The 21248-nt window shown below is 39.9% G+C and overlaps 1 protein-coding gene across 3 annotated transcripts in view; it reads right to left on the reverse strand.

The window, feature by feature from the left end:
• Nucleotides 1–21248, reverse strand: part of IL1RAPL2 (interleukin 1 receptor accessory protein like 2) — a 1136349-nt gene that overhangs the window by 518812 nt on the left and 596289 nt on the right. For all 3 annotated transcript variants that reach the window (XM_088482887.1, XM_088482888.1, XM_088482889.1), the window contains one exon: nt 17551–17704. In XM_088482887.1, the coding sequence (XP_088339013.1) occupies nt 17551–17704 (154 nt within the window). The remainder of the gene's footprint in view (nt 1–17550; nt 17705–21248) is intronic.

Genomic DNA, 21248 nt, shown 5'->3' on the forward strand with positions numbered 1-21248 from the left:
GACGTTAGAAAAATACCTAGAGGTAGGTCGAATACCGAGAGGTTTAAGGCTATCAAAAGCTCCAACCTTTGGGTCTCAAGATGAAATGTTTCTATCCAGTTGGTATTGGATTTTAGATAAGTGCTGAGCAGAATTAATGGGCCTAATAATATCTGAGAGGAAGAAAGATCTAGTGAGAATAGAAGAAGATATGAATAAATTTGAAAAATTGGTAACTAAATTTGAACAAGTGAGGAGTTTAAGAGAGATATAGAAGAGTTTCAGGATAAATTGGATAGATTTGAAAATGATAATGTATCTACTAAACAAAGAAAGTTTCTAAGAGATAAGAGAGATTATGAGAACAGGAAACTTCACAACAGGATGCCTTCTACATTTCCCAGTTTAGGAAAGAAAGAAATAGGGATTATAGTTATAGGAATAGATTTGAAGTTTTAAGATCTCCGTCCCCAGCCTTTAATGAATACCACTCCCATTTTTTAGAGGGGAGAAAAGAAACTCGGTTTCCCAATACCCAGAGGAAGGAAGAATTAGTTACAAGAATCGATTCCCAACAGGGTATAAAGAGGATTTTATGATTAGGAGGAGAGGAAAGAGGGGAGGAAGCTCTCCCCAAAAAAAGGCATGCCAATTTTCAGGAAAACGGACAACAGGGATCATCATTATATCCCAAGAAACACTTTCCATATCACAAACCTTTGTATTAGATAAGGGGCTTAAATTTGCCCCAGATTCCCATGTGGATAAGTTTGATCTATTTATTAATTTGAACAAGTTTGTCCGCAATCTAACAGTACAAAGGCATTTTTTTAAAAACCTGATGCCAAAACTTGATTATAGACCTAATTCTGAACCACTGGTGTCGTTACCCTCTAAATTTTATCCAGTAGAATGTAGGGGTAGTTTTATAGACATATATGAAAATGTTAGAGAAGATTTTAGGAAAATTAAAATAAGTAATGATAGAGGAAGGAGTAATTTCAATCCTGGGGAAAAATTGGTGGTTAAACAATTGAAAAAGGATGATGATGGGATGCCCAAAAGGCCGTGATATGGGGATCCCTGATTAAGTCAGCGGCTTTTGCCAGGAAGAATAGGTCTAAGAGGCTTATTGAACTCATGGACCTCATTGCCCAATTAGATAGAACTCAAAAAGCCTCAGGCGCAGTGATGATTATCATAAACTTGTAGGCTGCCAGAGGAGAACTAGGCCTCCTTCTTACAGCAAAAGCTGAGACTTCTCTTAAATGGCTTAATCAAACATTTTATGAAAAAGGAGACAAAGCCGATAGAATGCTGGCGTCTAGATTGCGATCTAAACTCTCACAGAACAATGTTCTGATGATTAACTCTCGCGCAGGCGACCCTATTAGAGATCCCTTATGTATTACTGAAGAGTTTTGTAAATATTATAACAAACTATATAATCTCTCATCTTCTTTGAATAGTCCTCTCCCTACTGAGGACTCTATACAAAATTTTCTAACCAGCTGTAATTTACCTAAACTATCTTCCTCGGCTCTTGAATCCCTAAGTGTTGGAGTTGAGGTGCAGGAGATCTCAGAGGTGATAAAGAACCTTAAGAATAATAAGGCCCCTGGCCCAGATGACTTTACAGCCACATATTATAAATCCTTTAACTCCTTACTGTCCCCTTATCTTGCTAAGGTGTTCAACGGTGTGCTGTCAGGAGGCTCTTTCTCCAAGGAGGCCCTAGAAGCTAGGATTATTGTCATTCCCAAAGAGGGAAAAGATCTCTCCAATTGTGCCCACTATAGACCTATCTCGCTGTTGAACACTGATGCTAAGATTTATGCTAAGATACTTGCCAACCGCCTGAACTCCGTATTGCCCAGCCTAGTTCATAATGATCAAGTTGGCTTTATACCTGGGAGACAGGCCAGGGACAATACTAGATGGGTTATTAGCCTCATCCACTCCATTAACTCTACTCGTACCCCAGCCCTAGTGCTTTCCCTAGACACTGAGAAGGCCTTTGACCGGATTTGCTGGCCCTTCATGATCCAAACACTAATGGCCTTTGGCTTGGGAGGTAATTTTCTCCAGGGCATCCTGGCCCTATACACTACCCCTTCAGCTAGGGTCTCCGTGAATGGTCTTCTCTCGTCCCCCTTTCCCATAACTAATGGCACTAGACAGGGGTGCCCTTTGTCACCCCTGATCTTTGCTTTGGTTATTGAACCTCTTGCAGCTCAAATCCACCTTAATTTAGATATTAGAGGTACCTTACTAGGAAAGGCAGAATATAAAGTGTCCCTTTATGCCGACGACGTTCTTCTAACTTTAACTTCTCCCCATACTTCTCTACCGAAACTCTTTCAAGTTTTGTCTATATATGGCTCTCTCTCGGGCTACAAGGTTAACCTCTCTAAAACTGAATCTCTCACGCTTAATATATCGCCTATGGCCTTAGATCTCCTGCGTCACAATTATAACTTTGCCTGGCGTCCCTTTAAAATTAAATATCTAGGAGTATATATTACAAGCAGATAAGACACCCTATTCTCTGCAAACTTTCCCCCTCTGCTCAAAACAATTAAACTAGACCTTCTCCGATCTAATTATTTCCTGGTTAGGTAGAATTGTGTCAGTTAGGATGAACCTCATGCCTAGACTACTCTACCTCTTTCAGACCCTCCCAGTTGCTGTTCCCAAACCAACTTTATTGCAATTACAAAGGTGGTTTGTTCAATTTGTGTGGAAATCCAAGCCTCCCCGTATCAGTTTTCTCACTCTCAGTCACCCCATTACCAATAGGGGCAACGGGTTTCCAGATGTTAACCTCTATTATTATGCTACCCACTTAAGCCAAGCAATAGCTTGGTGTCACAAGCCGAGGCAGCAGCTTGTTTCCCACCGGCTCGGGACCTACACTGACTCAGAATCCGGTTCCGCTGATTACCAAGCACCGGGGATGCGGCAGAGAGTGACTCATACTCCATATGCTGCTGATTGGCTGCTCCTCCTATTTGTAGCTTCCAGATTCATTCCCCCTCGCCGGTTATAGAGTTTCCTCCTACAGCTCGGTCTGGTTGTTCCAGATATCCTCCGTGATTGTCTACACTTCAGCCGCTGCTTCTATTTACCACTCTCCATCTCCCTCCACGCTGCCTTCCAGGCTTCAGCAGGTAGCTCAATTATTCAAGACTGTTGTTCCACTCTGCTCTGAATGCTGTTAGCTTGCTGTCTGTTTTCACCATCCACATGCTGTGCTCAGTGTATGCAGGCCCAAGCCTTTGGGTCCGTGCTTCCTCTGTATAATCAGCCGCTACAGCTTTCTCAGCCCTACTGTGTGTAATCAAACTGTACATTTACACCTGAACTATTCACCATCCACATGCTGTGCTCAGTGTATGCAGGCCCAAGCCTTTGGGTCCATGCTTCTTCTTTATAATCAGCAGCTACAGTTTTCTCAGCCCTACTGTGTATAATCAAACTGTACATTTACACCTGAACTATTTTCAGCCTGTGTTATCCTGCCCTCCTGGCAGGCAACTTATCTAGCCAAGAAATCCTGCCCTCCTGGCAGACAACTCATCTAGCCAAGAAATCCTGCCCTCCTGGAAGGCAACTCATCTAGCCAAGAAATCCTGCCCTCCTGGCAGGCAACTCATCTAGCCAAGTTATCCTGGCATCCTGGCAGGCAACTCACCTAGCCAAGAAATCCTGCCTTCCTGGCAGGCAACTCATCTAGCCAAGAAATCCTGCCATCCTGGCAGGCAACTCATCTAGCCAAGAAATCCTGCCCTCCTGGCAGGCAACTCATCTAGCCAAGAAATCCTGCCCTCCTGGCAGGCAACTCATCTAGCCAAGTTATCCTGCCCTCCTGGCAGGCAACTTATCTAGCCAAGAAATCCTGCCCTCCTGGCAGGCAACTCATCTAGCCAAGAAATTCTGCCCTCCTGGCAGGCAACTCATCTAGACAAGAAATTCTGCCCTCCTGGCAGGCAACTCATCTAGACAAGAAATCCTGCCCTCCTGGCAGGCAACTCATCTAGTCAAGAAATCCTGCCCTCCTGGCAGGCAACTCATCTAGCCAAGAAATCCTGCCCTCCTGGCAGGCAACTCATCTAACCAAGTTATCCTGCCCTCCTCACAAGCTACTCTACAAACCAAGTTTTCCTGCCTTATCTGGTGAGACACTTTTCCATAACACTTGGTTTGCTCCATCCCAGGTACCTAGATGGGTAGAAGTAGAAGCTAATTCATGTGATATCCCTTTTATGTCCGCTATCGTAGGTTTGGCTGCGCCTGACAGAACTCAATCTGTTTGCTTGCATCCGGTTATCTCTTTTACATGCTCCATTTGGGATCATTGTACATCTCACTATAATATTACCTCCTATATGGTTTAATCCGGCATTTTCCCCGGGTTTCAACGTCGCCCGCTTTTCTCAATGGATTAAAAGTGGGATTAGGGTGGTATCTGATATCCTTGATTCGGGTGGGTGTGCCTCTCTGGGTTCCTTACAGAATAAATTTAACATATCCTCTATCAACACTTTTACTTATATTCAAGTTCAACATTTTATCAATTCCCTCCCTTCTAATTCAATTGATAGATCATTAACGTCATTTGAATCTTTGTGTCTCCATAATCCTTTTATGAAAGGTATTATATCTGTTATCTATAACTTTTTGCTTTCTGTTAAAATCCCAGATACGCCAAATCATGAACTTCAATGGGAAAAAGATTTAGGGAGTCCACCTGATGAGTATACATGGTATGTGGTGCAGGAGAGGGTGTCTAAGTCCTCTATTTCTTCTTTAATTAAGGAAAATGCCTACAAGGTGTATTATAGATTGTACCTGGTACCTGCCCGTTTGCACAAAATGTATCATTTGGCCTCTGATCAATGTTGGAGAGGTTGTGGCGAGATAGGCACTTTCATACACATATGGTGGTCATGTCCTAAAATAGTTCAATTCTGGGACGGAGTTGCCAGTCTCCTCTCAGAAATTTTTTAAATACCACTGATTAAGTCTCCCTGGTCTTTCCTCCTTGGCTGTCCACTTGAGGGCCTTAATAAACATGCCATTAAGCTCTCTTCACATATTCTGAATGCAGCACGATATCTAATTGCTAGACACTGGAAAGATATTGACCCTCCTCCTCGCCAACAACTTGTAAATAAAATTTGGCACGTGGCGGCCATGGAGAAAATAGCTTATATCCACAATACCTCTCCTAGGTTCCTCATGGTTTGGTGTGACTGGTTCCTCTATAACAACACCACGCCACATGGGACCCTGCCCTCAGGCTTTTCGAACCTCCTACTCTAACATTCCAAATTAATCTATATTAGTTATTTGTTTATTTTCTCTCCATTTACTATGGCGACTTCTATTTAAGTTTTCCCAATGTACAATAGAGACCCAGATTCGGCCTCTTTCCCACTTACCCTGTCCCCCATCTTATTCTTCCTTTTTCTTTTCTCTTCATTTCTCCCCTCTCTCTCTTACACATTTTTCTATTTCCTACTTGCTCTTTTGTGTAATTCATACTATTATTTACAATCTATTTTCGAAGTATGTGCTGTGAAATATAGCAATTTTTTATCTTTTTATGTTTTATCTGTTTTCAGATTATTATTATTTTTTCTATATGTGTATTTTGGATACTTTATTATCCTATATTTTTATCTGTGTAATATGCTAAATATCTCTCTTATCTATGCACTTATTGTTGTACCTTACTTATTTAAAATTTAAAATAAATTTCGTTAAAAAAAGAAAGAAAAAGGATGATGATGTGGTAATTAAAATAGCAGACAGGGGGGGGCAGTCATTATACAGGATAGGTCGGCCTATTTGGAGAGGTCCATGTAATTTGAAATAATGTATCCACATATGAGAGACTTGTTGAAAATCCCACAAATAAATATCAGAAAAAAATGTTTAAGCTCTTGACTTCAGCCCATGGATGGTCTTATCTGTAAGAAAGAGTTTGAGTTCTTGTTTACAAAAATCCCAAGTTAGCTTTATTTTACCATATTCCGAAAGTACACAAGAATAAAGAAAGACCACCAGGTCGTCCGATAATTTCGGGTACAGGATCTTTGACTTCAAATCTATCCCACTTTCTAGATCTAAAACTGCAACCTTTTGTTAAAGATTTAAAATCATATCTTAAAGGCTCCACCAGTCTACTGAAATTGATGAAAGATATAACATGGTCATCTTCCTATCTTTGGCTTACAATAGATGTGCAGGCCTTATATTCCTTGATCCCACAGTCAAAAGGTATACAAGCAGTAGAAGAGACAGTTAAAGTTTCTGAAGAATTAAGTAATAAAGAAAGGGACTTTATCCTAAAAAGTATTGGTTTCATCCTCGAACATAATTTCTTTGAATTTGAGGGGGAATTTTTTGTGCAAAGACAAGGAACGGCAATAGGCACACAATTTGCCCCATCATAGGCTAACATCTTGATGGGACATTGGGAACGACAATATATTTATTCAGAATTCGAGATCAATAATATCATTTTATTTTGTCGCTATATACAGTCAGGTGCATAAATATTGGGACATTGACAGAATTTTCATATTTTGGCCTCTATTCACCACCACAATGGCTTTGAAATGAAACAAACAAGATGTGCTTTAACTGCAGACTTTCAGATTTAATTTGAGGGTAATTACATCCAAATCAGGTGAACTGTGTAGGAATTACAACCATTTCTCTATGTGTCTCCCACTTTGTAAGGGGCCAAAAGTAATGGGACAAACTAAACAATCCTAAATCTAACTTTCACTTTTTAATACTTTGTTGCAAATCCTTTACAGGCAATTACAGCCTGAGGTCTGGAATGCATAGACATCACCAGACGCTGGGTTTCATCCCTGGTGATGCTCTGCCAGGCCTCTACTGCAAATGACTTCAGTTCCTGCTTGTTCTTGGGGAATTTTCCCTTCAGTTTTGTCTTCATCATGTGAAATGCATGCTCAATCGGATTCAGGTCAGGGGATTGACTTGGCCATTGCATAACATTCCACTTTTTAGCCTTAAAAAACTCTTTGGTTGCTTTTGCAGTATGCTTCGGGTCATTGTCCATCTGCACTGTGAAGCACCGTCCAATGAGTTCTGAAGCATTTGACTAAATATGAGCATATAATATTGCCCGAAACACTTCAGAATTCATTCTGCTGCTTTTGTCAGCAGTCACATTATCAATAAATACAAGGGAACCAGTTCCATTGGCAGCCATACATGCCCACATCATGACACTACCACCACCATGCTTCACTGATGAGGTGGTATGTTTTGGATCATGAGCAGTTCCTTTCCTTCTCCATACTCTTCTCTTCCCATCACTCTGGTACAAGTTGATCTTTGTCTCATCTGTCCATAGGATGTTGTTCCAGAACTGTAATGGCTTCTTTAGATGTTGTTTGGCAAACTCTAATCTGGTCTTCCTGTTTTTGTGGCTCACCAATGGTTTACATCTTGTGGTGAACCCTCTATATTCACTCTTGTGAAGTCTTCTCTTGATTGTTGACTTTGACACATATACACCTACCTCCTGGAGAGTGTTCTTGATTTGGCCAACTGTTGTGAAGGGGTTTTTCTTCACAACAGTTGGCATTTCACATGATGAAGACAAAACTGAAGGGAAAATGCCCCAAGAACAAGCAGGAACTGAAGACATTTGCAGTAGAGGCCTGGCAGAGCATCACCAGGGATGAAACCCAGCGTCTGGTGATGTCTATGCGTTCCAGACTTCAGGCTGTAATTGCCTGCAAAGGATTTGCAATAAAGTATTAAAAAGTGAAAGCTAGATTTAGGATTGTTTAGTTTGTCCCATTACTTTTGGCCCCTTAAAAAGTGGGAGGCACATAGAGAAACCGTTGTAATTCCTACACCGTTCACCTGATTTGGATGTAATTACCCTCAAATTAAATCTGAAAGTCTGCAGTTAAAGCACATCTTGTTTGTTTCATTTCAAAGCCATTGTGGTGGTGAATAGAGGCCAAAATATGAACATTCTGTCAATGTCCCAATATTTATGCACCTGACTGTATGTCTATGTAATTACTGTAAAATTGATAAGCATTGTGAAGAATCGACACTGTAAGAATCATTTGGGCACCTTGTTATTTTTAATTCATTGGGGATATACATATCATATTTAAAGGGGTTAACAACTGGTATAGTAACATTAATAACCAGGCCGTCACTAAAGGGGTTAAAAAGTAAAAAAGATAAAAGCAATATATTTATTGATATATTTGATTATTACACATATCTATACTCTTATGAGTAGCTGACACTGAGGGGGTTAAGTAGATAGAATAGTTATACTTATTACTATAATTACTATTATATTTAATATTTATTTAGGTTTTGTAGGAGGGTTAATTAAGGCTAATGGTTATTTAAAGAAGATGAAATTGGCACACTTATTATTTATAATATACATTCAAGATTTGCAGGAGGGTAAAATAAAGTTGATCCTATCTATAGGATTCGCCACTACTGTGAAATGCTCTCTCTCTAATCTCTTTACTATCTAGTGTTGTTATATATGAGGATGTTAATTTTTAAAATTCTCCAATAAAATAGCCACCACTAAGGGAATTTATTCCTCTAGTATTAACAAAATGGCCTGAGACTAAGAGAATTTATCTCACCAACAAAATGGCCACGAGTAAGGAAATCCAACTCTCTAGCATCTGAGTTTGTATAATTAAAAGTTAAGTGGACGCGATCCCGGACAGGGTATGTCATATGAGTGCAGAAGGAGGGACTTTCAAGATGCTGGGGCACATTTAGATTGACGGGGATGTAGTGTGAAGCGAGTGTCATGTGATCGCGGGGTAGCGGTCACATGATTAGTCTCCTGTAACGTACACTACCAATTCCAATGGGGAAGATGTCCAAATTAAGAACTTGATTATATATATTATATGTGTACAGTAGATATATGGATTAACTGCTGATGTCAATACTGTTGTGAGAAAATTGGGGTCACATATGTACCTTTTTTACCCATTTTTAGGTGCTCATATTGGCGTTTATATACCTTTATAGATACACTATCAGAAAAAAGTGTATTTCCATGGTCTAATCTGTGAGTATTAATTTGGGTTGAAAGAATGACAATATATTTTGAATAATACAATTCTGAGAAATTCTCTCTGATAATTATAGGTACTTTTTTAGAATATTATTGTTTGGATTCCAGAGAATCCCGTTATTTGCCTGGTGTGGCGCAATTTTATATGGTATGTTATTTTCATATTTTATTAAATTATTATTGTCCAATGAAGCTGTATCGATGCGATCAAATATATTGAAACTATTTGTAGATGTTTTTAAATTTTCAATGACTGAATTTCACATATAAATTATGTATTATTTTTGGTGGTTATATGTACAAACAAAATGAACTCGTACTGTTATGTCTGACACCCATGTTTTGTTGTTAAAATGTAGTGTAAAAGTTACCCCTAAAGAAGTCCTCATAAGTATGAAATGCGTTGGGTACTGATTTGTAACGTTTGTTTGGGTCCCCACAGAAATTTAAGGTGGGGGAGATACTTACAATATACCCACAAACAATACTGTGTTCTATCAAACTATTGCACTGAATAATAAGCTATATACCTAAAAATATCTTTTAGAGATTTTTATCCGAATGCATTTTTTATGTTATAATAAATATATTCATATTTATATGAATTACTGATTCATTCTTTGGGTGTCTTTCTTTGGTGCGAGGAATACTTTGGGGTAAAAGATTAATTTAGTGATCTTTCTTTTAGGCTTCCAATATTGTCTATTAAGAATACTTACACACTCGAATGGTCCTCTTAAGGCGAAAACCGATTACGTAGAGGCATTGGTCTTAAAGAAGATACCGAGATCCGTGGGGTATCCCTATACATGACCAAATAGGAACTTTCTCTAATTTTTTCAACTGTAAAAAGGACCGATTGTTATTGTATTAAAATATCCAGAGATCCAAGATTATTGTTATTAGCGCCCTCTCTCATATTTTGTATATATACAGTCAGGTCCATAAATATTGGGACATTGACAGAATTTTCATATTTTGGCCTCTATTTACCACCACAATGGCTTTGAAATGAAACAAACAAGATGTGCTTTAACTGCAGACTTTCAGATTTCATTTGAGGGTAATTACATCCAAATCAGGTGAACGGTGTAGGAATTACAACCGTTTCTATATGTGCCTCCAACTTTTTAAGGGGCCAAAAGTAATGCTACAAACTAAACAATCCTAAATCTAACTTTCACTTTTTAATAGTTTGTTGCAAATCCTTTGCAGGCAATTACAGCCTGAAGTCTGGAACGCATAGACATCACCAGATGCTGGGTTTCATCCCTGGTGTTGCTCTGCCAGGCCTCTACTGCAAATGTCTTCAGTTCCTGCTTGTTCTTGGGGCATTTTCCCTTCAGTTTTGTCTTCATCATGTGAAATGCATGCTCAATCGGATTCAGGTCAGGGGATTGACTTGGCCATTGCATAACATTCCACTTTTTAGCCTTAAAAAATTCTTTGGTTGCTTTTGCAGTATGCTTCGGGTCATTGTCCATCTGCACTGTGAAGCACCGTCCAATGAGTTCTGAAGCATTTGACTGAATATGAGCATATAATATTGCCCGAAACACTTCAGAATTCATTCTGCTGCTTTTGTCAGCAGTCACATCATCAATAAATACAAGGGAACCAGTTCCATTGGCAGCCATACATGCCCACATCATGACACTACCACCACCATGCTTCACTGATGAGGTGGTATGTTTTGGATCATGAGCAGTTCCTTTCCTTCTCTTCTCTTCCCATCACTCTGGTACAAGTTGATCTTTGTCTCATCTGTCCATAGGATGTTGTTCCACAACTGTAATGGCTTTTTTAGATGTTGTTTGGCAAACTCTAATCTGGTCTTCCTGTTTTTGTGGCTCACCAATGGTTTGCATCTTGTGGTGAACCCTCTATATTCACTCTTGTGAAGTCTTCTCTTGATTGTTGACTTTGACACATATACATCTACCTCCTGGAGAGTGTTCTTGATTTGGCCAACTGTTGTGAAGGGTTTTTTCTTCACCAGGGAAATAATTCTTTTGTCATCCACCACAGTTGTTTTCCGTGGTCCTCCGGGTCTTTTGGTGTTGCTGAGCTCTCCGGTGCGTTCTTTCTTTTTAAGAATGTTCCAAACAGTTGATTTGGCCACACCTAATGTTTTTGCTATCTCTCTGATGGGTTTGTTTTGATTTTTCAGCCTAATGATGGCTTGCTTCACTGATAGTGACAGCTCTTTGCATCTCATATTGAGAGTTGACAGCAACTGATTCCAAATGCAAATGTCACACCTAGAATCAACTCCAGACCTTTTACCTGCTTAATTGATAATGAAATAACGAGGGAATAGCCCACACCTGTCCATGAAATAGCTTTTGAGTTGATAGTCCCATTACTTTTGGCCCCTTAAAAAGTGGGATGCACATATTGAAACTGTTGTAATTCCTACACCGTTCACCTGATTTGGATGTAATTACCCTTAAATTAAATCTGAAAGTCTGCAGTTAAAGCACATTTTATTTGTTTCATTTCAAAGCCATTGTGGTGGTGAATAGAGGACAAAATCTGAAAATTCTGTCAATGTCCCAATATTTACAGACCTGACTGTATATATATATATATATATATATATATATATATATATATGTATATATTGTGACACAGTTAGGTTAGGGGGTCCCTCTCCTGGGTAGAGGACTCCTTCCTTACACACACACACAGCAGCAGGGAAGCAGCACACCAGTCTGGATGCAAGTACAAGCTGGTCGGCGCCAGTCTTTATTGTACAATGTCAGAAACATAAAGAAAACATAAATATAAATCCTAGCCCTGTCGGGGCACTAACTTCACAGGTAGTTCCCTCACTACCAGAACCTGGCAGGGCCTAATGCCCTCGCCAGCAACAAAAGCACAGCACAACACTCACAGTTAGGTATCCAAGTGTCTCTGAGCAAACTCCCTGTCTGCTCTCCCAGGTGAGAAAATCAGCCCTCAACACACTAGGCTTATATTGGCCACTCTCAGGTGGAAAACCCTAACAAGCCTGTTACCAGGCTAAGAGAACCAAAACCTGGAGTGGCCGTGGGTGGAGCCCTCCCTCTCCTCTCACCCACAACCCCCAGGTCCCAAACCGGCTTTTGAAAAAGCAGAGACTCAAGCCTGCTAGACTGCAGACTTTCTCCTGGAGGTTTAAAACACATAATGACAGGAATCTGGGACAAATGTACCTGCCACAGACCACTTTACCAGTGATCCTATCACAATATATATACACACACATTAAATACACACACAATATATATTCTGTGTTTTCTTACTATGGCGGTGCCCTGGGGTGGCTTAGCTGGGCTAGTTTGGGGGTGTCCTGCGCTCTGGATTTGAATTGTAGTATGTTAGGGACCTACCCTACAGAGGTTACCTGGATATGGTGGGTAGGCCCATAACCTTGGCCAAGATTATGCTAAAAACCTCTACTGATTGCAAAATTTTATTGCATTTATATATTATTAATAATTTGGAGTTGTGCACCTGAGATTTGTCTGTTTTTGTGCCTGCAATTTGTCTCATCAGGTAGCACCTCCCATTATATATATATTCAGGGTGTGCAGTCCAGAAATCTTTCCCATATATTCTGTGTATATATATATATATATATAATTATGTATACTGTTTCTTGCAGACCATGTGTGTTTAATCACATACATTGGGTTTGTTTTGGTTCTCAAATACACTGTTGCATCAGTCAGCTGCCTTCGTATCTCAGCATCATAAGAGTGCCAGTCTTGCATGACAATGGCACTGCCCTTATCAGCCTGATGAACCACAACTTTATCATTATCAATGAAGCCCATAAGAGCCAATCTCTGTGCTCGTGTCAGATTATCAAAAACAGGGGTATCATGAGTAGAAGACATTTCAGATTCAGTCAGTCTCATGAATGTTTGTATGTTTGCATTTGAAGATGGTGGGTCAAACATGCTAGGCTTTGAAAAATTATTCACTATGGTGGTGGTTTCACCCCGATCCCCAGAAAAAAACTCCCGGAGTCTCAGTTTTCTACCAAATTTGAAATGGTCAACAGCCCACCTAAACCTATCATGTCGAACAGTGGGGACAAAAGAAAGACCTAGACCAAGAACACTAAGTTCTGCTTCAGAGAGAGGGATACTTGATAGATTAAATACTGAAGTTATAGTCTCTTGCCCCTCCCTCTTCTTCTTGTAGCCACCCATCCTCGTTGGATATCTATGTTTGGGTTCAGATTTTTTGCAAGATCCGTTTGTGCCTGTGTATCGCGTCCTAAAAAAGATACAGATGCACCACTGGGAGGTCTACAATCCGAGACCTCGATGTCAGAAATAGACTGAGAGGAGGCAGTGTCTAATTGTGTGGTCTGATATCTCACCGTATTTGGATACCAACGAATCACCCCGTAGCCACCTGTAAACTTGATTATTAGTATAATCAGTGTTAACAGTAATAAGTAATAAAAAAAAAAAACATCCAGTGTCTAATCTTAAATGTATGCTAATAGATCATATTCCAAAACTGCAACGTGGTGGTGACTGGGAAACATTGTTATGGTGCCGTGAAGTGTTTTTGCTATAAATGGGCACTTTAGTCATAGAATCGATCATTACGAGATGTTTTTTCTATTTTTTTAATTTAATTTTTTAATTTTTTCTTATTTTTAATGTTTATTTTATTTATTTATTTATGTTATGTGCATGAATGTACTGAGGTTTGTCTCTTCTTTTCTATTTAATTTATTTGTTGTTCTGTTTAGGTGTGGATCTAGGTCTAACATTAACGACGTACGTGATGATGCACGGGGCAGCTTACTGATGTCACCCAACTGTGTGCCAGACATTCAGACCAGTGGGGGAAGTGTGTGGACATCAATATAACAACATGACAACACCTGTAGATGTAAACATAAAATAATAAATAACTGGGTCAGACACAAAGATCGGGACACCATGGGGAGGGGAGTGTGACAAAGTGAAAGAATGTGGGGAAGTAAACAGTACATGACAAAAGACATAATAAATGGACCTAATGCTAGTGCATCAATATGTATCAAAATATAGAAAAAAAACAAGTGTAAGAGTAAAACATAAAATGATGGATTGGAAAAAAAAATGAGACGATATAACTCCCAGCGGCCTCCGTGGTGAAGTGCATATGGATGACCCAGGTGGGTGGGGTACATTAAGAGCAGGTAAATGCTCACAGAAAATGGGGTAAGGGGATAATGGTAACAACTGTATACGTGTGATAGTATCCAACTATCACTGGATCCACAAGGAATGGTCAGGCATAAAAAATGACTGAAATACAATTGGACAATAATCTGTCACTACATGAACATGTACAAATGACAAACTGTGTACATAGGGTAATGGTAAGAAACTACATGATCAACTATACTAAGTCGAATTAACCTGTAAGAAATCATATAAGGAATACTGATGTGGGAGCAGTGACAATGAGGCTGGTGACACTAAATCAATCCAACGAGACAACTCAGTGACACATCTGTATACACCAAATTAGATCATGATCCCACTGCAGTATACAAACAAGAACTTGACAATATCCTCATTAACGCTATGTCCAATAAAACTCTTGATAGCAATGTAGGCAAACAATTGATCACTGATCATCCAGTGGTTACACTTGTTTTTTTATTATTTTGATACATATTGATGCACCAGCATTAGGTCCATTTATTACGTCTTTTGTGATGTACTGTTTACATCCCCACATTCTTTCACTTTGTCACACTCCCCTCCCCATGGTGTCCCGATCTTTGTTTCTGACCCAGTTATTTATTATTATATGTTTACATCTACAGGTGTTGTCATGTTATTATAATTATATTGATGGCCACACACTTCTCCCACCGGTCTGAATGTCTGGCACACAGTTGGGTGATGTCAGTAAGCTGCCCGTGCACCGGCAACGCGTGACGTCATCACCAATGTCGGTGCGCAGCTGTCGCACGCCGATGATGTCCTGGATGTGGAGGAAAGGCTGGGATCTAACTAACCATCATGTCTGTATAAAAAGGTATGTGTTTTGTTTGTATTCCTGTGTTCTTGATAAAAGTCTGTAAAGACTGAAACGTTGAACGAATGTTCCCTTGGTTGGCGTGAATCTTTTTTTCAAGACCCTTGAGTGCCACTGCTTTGGTCACACACACATATATATATATATATATATATATAAATATATAGATATATATATATATACATACACACACACATTAAATACACACAATATATATATATATATATATATATATATATATATATACATATTCACACATACAAATAAACACACACTGTCTCTAAGCACAAATGCTATACAATAATCAAAACAGGAACAGCATGTGCCTAAATATTCCAATGAGAATGGAATTTTACAAATTAACCAAATGGAACATAAGTTGCAGAACAAAACAACATTTGTAATCTGAATTTTGGCTTTCCTCTAGTAAATCTTGCTCTGAGCTCTGGATATGGAGCCAGTGAAAGCTGTAATTGTGTTAAATGTAGTGTAAAATAATAAGCGTACAGGAATTTTTCACTTTAATGCAGAAATTGTACACATTATTCAGTTTGCCTATGCAACACAAGGACATGGAAACCGATGACAGGTCACAAATTCTACAAATATATAAACATTTTAGCGACGTGCAGTAAGGAATAGATTTCAAATATAACTGATTTTTTATGGAATACCTAATCTAAAATTCAAGTCAATCCAAAATGAAAAACTACCCATTAGCATTTATAAATATGCAATTGTTTTAAGAGCTTATCAGATATGAAGATATGTAATATAAAATCTCAACATTCATTTTGTAATTACACAGTTGAGATTTAAATGTATATATTATATATACAGTATGTTATACTAGTGGTTCCCTAACTGGGTACTGTGGCACCATTGAATGCTGTGGGGAACTTGCAGGGGTGCCACAGGTTGCTTATCCAAGACTAAATCAAATTAGTTATGTTCAATGTAATAGAGAAAACCAGTGCTGGGGGCTGCCAATCATAACATAAATGGATAAAAAGAAGAGCAAAACTGTCCATCACCACATAACTGAACATGAAAATGACAGGTAAGCACAATTTACAAAGTTTAATATTTTTTTTTCTGAATTTCTCAATTAAAACTTTTGGCTTCGGGGTGCTGTAAAAAAATTGCTGATACTCTAGGGCACAGTGATTGAAGAAAGATTGGGAACCACTGTGTTATACAATATATGGAATATATGGATGATGACAGGGAAAGTTAGAGCCATAGAAGAACTTTAGTCTACAATCCACAGGCCAACTCTCTCCAGCAATGTATTGCTTATTGAGGTGATAGTCATCATTGAAGTACAATGCAATAGGTAGAAAACTTGGAGGAGAAGGTCAGACATTAGAAATACTCTGTATGCAGTGGCGTAACTAGGGGGGGTCGGGCAGAGTGCGTGCCCTGGGCGCTGTGGGACCGGCGGCACGGGGGGGCGCCGCCGGCCATGGTCCGGCCCGCCCTAGTTAGCCACCAGTGCAGCGCCGACCAGTGTAGCGCCGGAGGCGCGCACACATATCAGGATGGTGGGGGCGGAGGGGCTCCCTTTTCAAATTTGCCCTTGGCTCCAAATACCCTAGTTACGCCACTGTCTGTATATGAAGCCATCTGTATAGCACTGGACATTCCAGATGCCCATAAATTAACAGCTAAAGTTTTGCCGTGCATTCAAAGTCCTATCCACACACCTTGAGAGTTCTGGAAACAAATGAATATAAATGTATATATGGCTACGAACACCTTTATATATTCACTATTTAACAATATACAGTTTAGTTATATATTTTCTGCATTTAGCAGCCAAGCCAAGGGAGCTGACAGGGGTTGGTGACTTCTGTCTGCTTGGGGAACACAATTGCTCTAACAATTAGCCATTGGTAACATCGAAAAAGGTGCTTATGAGCATTTGGATTATCTCATATATGTGTGTGTCCAGGCGCTCCAGAGTGTGTGTGTGTGTGTGTCCAGGCACTCCAGAGTGTGTGTGTGTGTCCAAACGCTCCAGAGTGTGTGTGTGTGTGTGTGTGTGTGTCCAAGCGCTCTCGTGTGTGTGTGTGTGTGTGTGGTAAGGAAAATATATTGTAGACAGTACTGTGGCAGGGATTGATGTAAATAATTTAATATTCTCTGTAAAGCACAATGTAATATATATGCACTAGAAATATAATTGTTAATAAAACAAATTTCTCCATAATAATATTCACACACACATATACTGTATACATTGTAATCAGTTCTGTGAGCACCCCCTAAATTAGTGCTGCCCACAGTCATGGCTATACATAATATTTTGATGTAATGGGAACACCCCCAACAATTTGAAAAAGTTGGCTTTGGCTTCCATGACTGTATATGTATAGACAATGTTGCAGATCTGTTCCTCCACTTACCTGTGACTTTTAACTGAACGGTCCGCCTAATAGGTCTGCCTTCAAACTTCATTTCACAGGTGTAATTCCCCATATCGTCTTTTTGGACATCTTGTATCAAAAGGCTATTTCCCTTCTGTATAATCAAGTTTCTCCATTTCTTTGGCTTGCACTCCTGTATAGAAAGCACAATTAGAGAAGACATTCAGTTCAGATAAATGCATGAGCTACTTTACATTTTGGAAGTTGTTTTTTTTTAAAGTAATTGTATAAGTAACACAAAACATAGTGACAAAAAACTATGAAACACATATCTCCTATGTTATTTTAGAATAATGCTTTATACTGATAGATGAAGGGCTTAAAACAATGTGATATGTTTTTAATTACACAGGAAATTGGTTTGAAAAGGGCTTTTAAATGTCATGTTGAATTGTCTCTCCGGCAAGGAAGATGAGAGTAAAGAATAAATCCTGTAAAATACTGGCTAAACTTTATAAGTAGTAAATTACTAGCCATAATAACAGAGCTTGGAAACTACGGCAGTTCACTGGGAGTTGATTCATTTGAATTATTTTCACAGTATGGAAATCATAGCAAATTTGAGAAGATTCAGATGCGTTTTATTTGTGAGCTCTTTGACTATGCTGTGCTAATGTTTCTGGCTCGGTGTTAAAACTGTAGTCTATTAGAACAATTAACTGAAAAATTACATCAGAAACAGAACAGAATATTAAGTTGAAGAGCATCAATATTTGGACAGAAGTGCTCCAGCTATTTATTCACTATAATCATCCTTAAAACTACAGGTAATCTGAACCTTTCAGAAAAATCAATTGTCCCCTAAATCTTATGCTGATTACGCATGGTACAATCCAATTGGTTTTTTATTATATTTTTTCTAATATGTACCTGTTTGGGTATTAGCCTCTTCAACAAGATCAAGGGCTCTAGTCATTATGTTAATTATCGGGGTCTGAGCAAACCCAGATAATTAATATCCCAACTCGACGCGAGTGCTGGAGCAATTCATCATTGCTCCCTGAATCTTTTCACTGTTCCCTTTGCATGAACTAGAGTTCACGTAGGCGCACAAAAGCCCCAGTGTCTGGCAGAAGGAGCCGGACAGGGCCAAAGGGATCTGAAAGGATCCCTCTTTGCAACCTGGGACTCCTTCCCTTAGAGAAGCAGCGGGGTGTGCGCCGCGAGCGGGAGCAAACGCCATCTGAAGATGGTGAAGGCTCCCACAGTCAAGCTCTGAAAATATTGTTTTTTCGGAGCTTGATGAATATCTGTCCCCATACTGTCATATGGGGACAGCGGGCCACATCGGGAGAGAAAGGTAAGTAAGAGATATCTGTGATATCTCCTGCATTATCTTTTTGATGTATGGCCCGAAAACTTAATTTCTACAATGTGCATTTTCACCTGCTTTGTAGAAATTAAGTTATAATGAATAGAGCCCCAAATGTTGATGGTCAAATAAATGAACTGTCGGAGGTATATTTTCACCCAGGGTCAAATAAGTGTATTGTAATGGGTGTAGTAGGAAATACCACTGGCCCGACAAGGGATGATCGTCCCTAAGGTAAGTATCGCTAACCTAATTTCCCCCCCCCCCTAACCTTCCCTTAGGGGTGCCTAACCCTAACCTCCCCCCCAAGTGCCTAACCCTAATCCCCCCTCTGAGTGCATAAACCTAACCACCCCTTCCCCTCTGCCTAAATCTAAGTCCCCCGGGGGGGGGTGGCTAGCCCTAAACTCCCCCCGGGGGTGCCTAACCCTAACCCCTCCCTTCCCCTAGTCTAAACCTAACCCTCCCGGGGGATGCCTAACCCTAATTGCCCCCGGGAGCCCTAAACCTAACCCACCCCCCCGCGACTGTCCGAGCCCAGCGCCCGGCTTACCTTCGTTCGGTATGCCGGGCGTCTGTCTTCCGGCATATGGTTAATGACAGGCGTCGAATTTTCGACGCCTGTCATTAGTACCACGCCGGAATTAGAAAGTCTGGAAGCCGGCGGTCAGCATTTAGACCATCGGCTTCTAGACTATATCCCTATTGTAATGGTGTGATTAATCTATAACTATTTACAAACATTTTACAAAACATTGTGCAGGAACTGCAAATGTCTTTTAGCTTTGTCAGATCCAAAATTTGTGTAAAGGAAGGACTGTTTTTTTATTTTATACACAATCTGATTCAAAGTAATCTGACCATAACGTGTGTGCTTCTGCTGTATATTAGTGTGATTGCACAGAAAATGTTCAGAATCAAAGGAAGAAATAAAAATGACTCTCTATAGTTACATTCTCTAATATCAGACTCACCAATGGATTTAAGCAACAAACTTCCCCCACCATTTCGGGTGATGAAGAAGGACATGCTGCCTTTACTGTATGCACCTACAGACAATGGAATACTCCTAGACACACAATGGTGCAAATATAAGCCTTAAACTTTATAAGATAATGTAAATGAAATGATATGTAGGTATGCTAAGAAGCAGAATGCAGATCTATATAGATTACTCAAGAAATGTGTATGAATGAATGAAGAATAGGCAACTGTGGTAGTAGCTTGAGAGAACCACAGCAAACAGAAACTGTTTATTCCTTGTATCACCTGGGTGGAATATTGTCCTACCATACAGTGTGATAATTGAAGGTTAGTACAGTTCACTTTAGTCCATTTCAAGACCTGGCCAAGACTTTCAATATCCACTCTTTAAACAATTATGTAGTGGGTTTTCAGGAGTGAGTGACTTATTGTTGTTATAAGATCAGTAACTTTGGTTAATCTTCAGTTTTTCTGACAATTGGCCTCCTCTTCTCCGGGCAACATTATATGGTATTTTAAGGCTGATTCAATTACCTAAAGCCACATTTTAAGCCTAAACCAAAATATTCCTACCAACATGCTTAATAGTTTGTATTTGTCTCTTCTGTCCAAAGAGAGTTTTTGAGTGGTATTTAACATGACATAAGTTCACTTTAATATCTCTGTCTAGAGAACATGGTTCTCGAAGTCCTGAGGTCTTCACTCAGGTGATCATACTATAAGCAAACGTCTTCTAAGCATCTGAGCAGAAACCTCCTACAGATGTGTCCACATCAGGGGCATATTTATAATGGGTTCAGGGTGTGCAGTGCACATGGTGGCCCTGGTTGTAGGGGGCCCCACACCGCACATCTTGCACCATATTTTATAATACAGTACTTACCCCTCTGAAGTACCGCGTCAGCTGTAGCACTGCATAACATAATTGGAAAATGGCCACCGCTGGCATTTTCCCCGCATTTTGCGCGAATGCGCAGTAGGGAAATCGCCGGGAAAATGGTGGCCACTCCATTTTCCCGGTGACCTGCGCATGGACAGTAGACTCTGGGCACAGACTAGTGCCCACAGTTTATTGCTGCTGTCAGTGCGTGGCCGGTCACCGAGGAGAGAGGAGGGGGCCCCGGACAGGGAATGCACACAGGCTCCCCTTTTCTTAATATGCCTCTGGTCCACATACATCTATCCTCCATGTGTGCTACAAGTCGCGTTGCACATAACCGCCAGACTCGTTAGCACCAAGCAACTTTTCATGCAACTTTTTCCCTAAAATGCATCTTATTCGAAAAATTATGCAATTAAAACACACAAGCAGCTAATGCTCATTAAAACAATATTTGGCATGCCTAAATTCTATGTGCGACTGCGGTTATATCTGCAAGTG

Source organism: Taudactylus pleione, unplaced genomic scaffold, assembly GCF_031769625.1.
Source record: "Taudactylus pleione unplaced genomic scaffold, aTauple2 ptg000296l, whole genome shotgun sequence".
Taxonomy (NCBI): domain Eukaryota; kingdom Metazoa; phylum Chordata; class Amphibia; order Anura; family Myobatrachidae; genus Taudactylus; species Taudactylus pleione.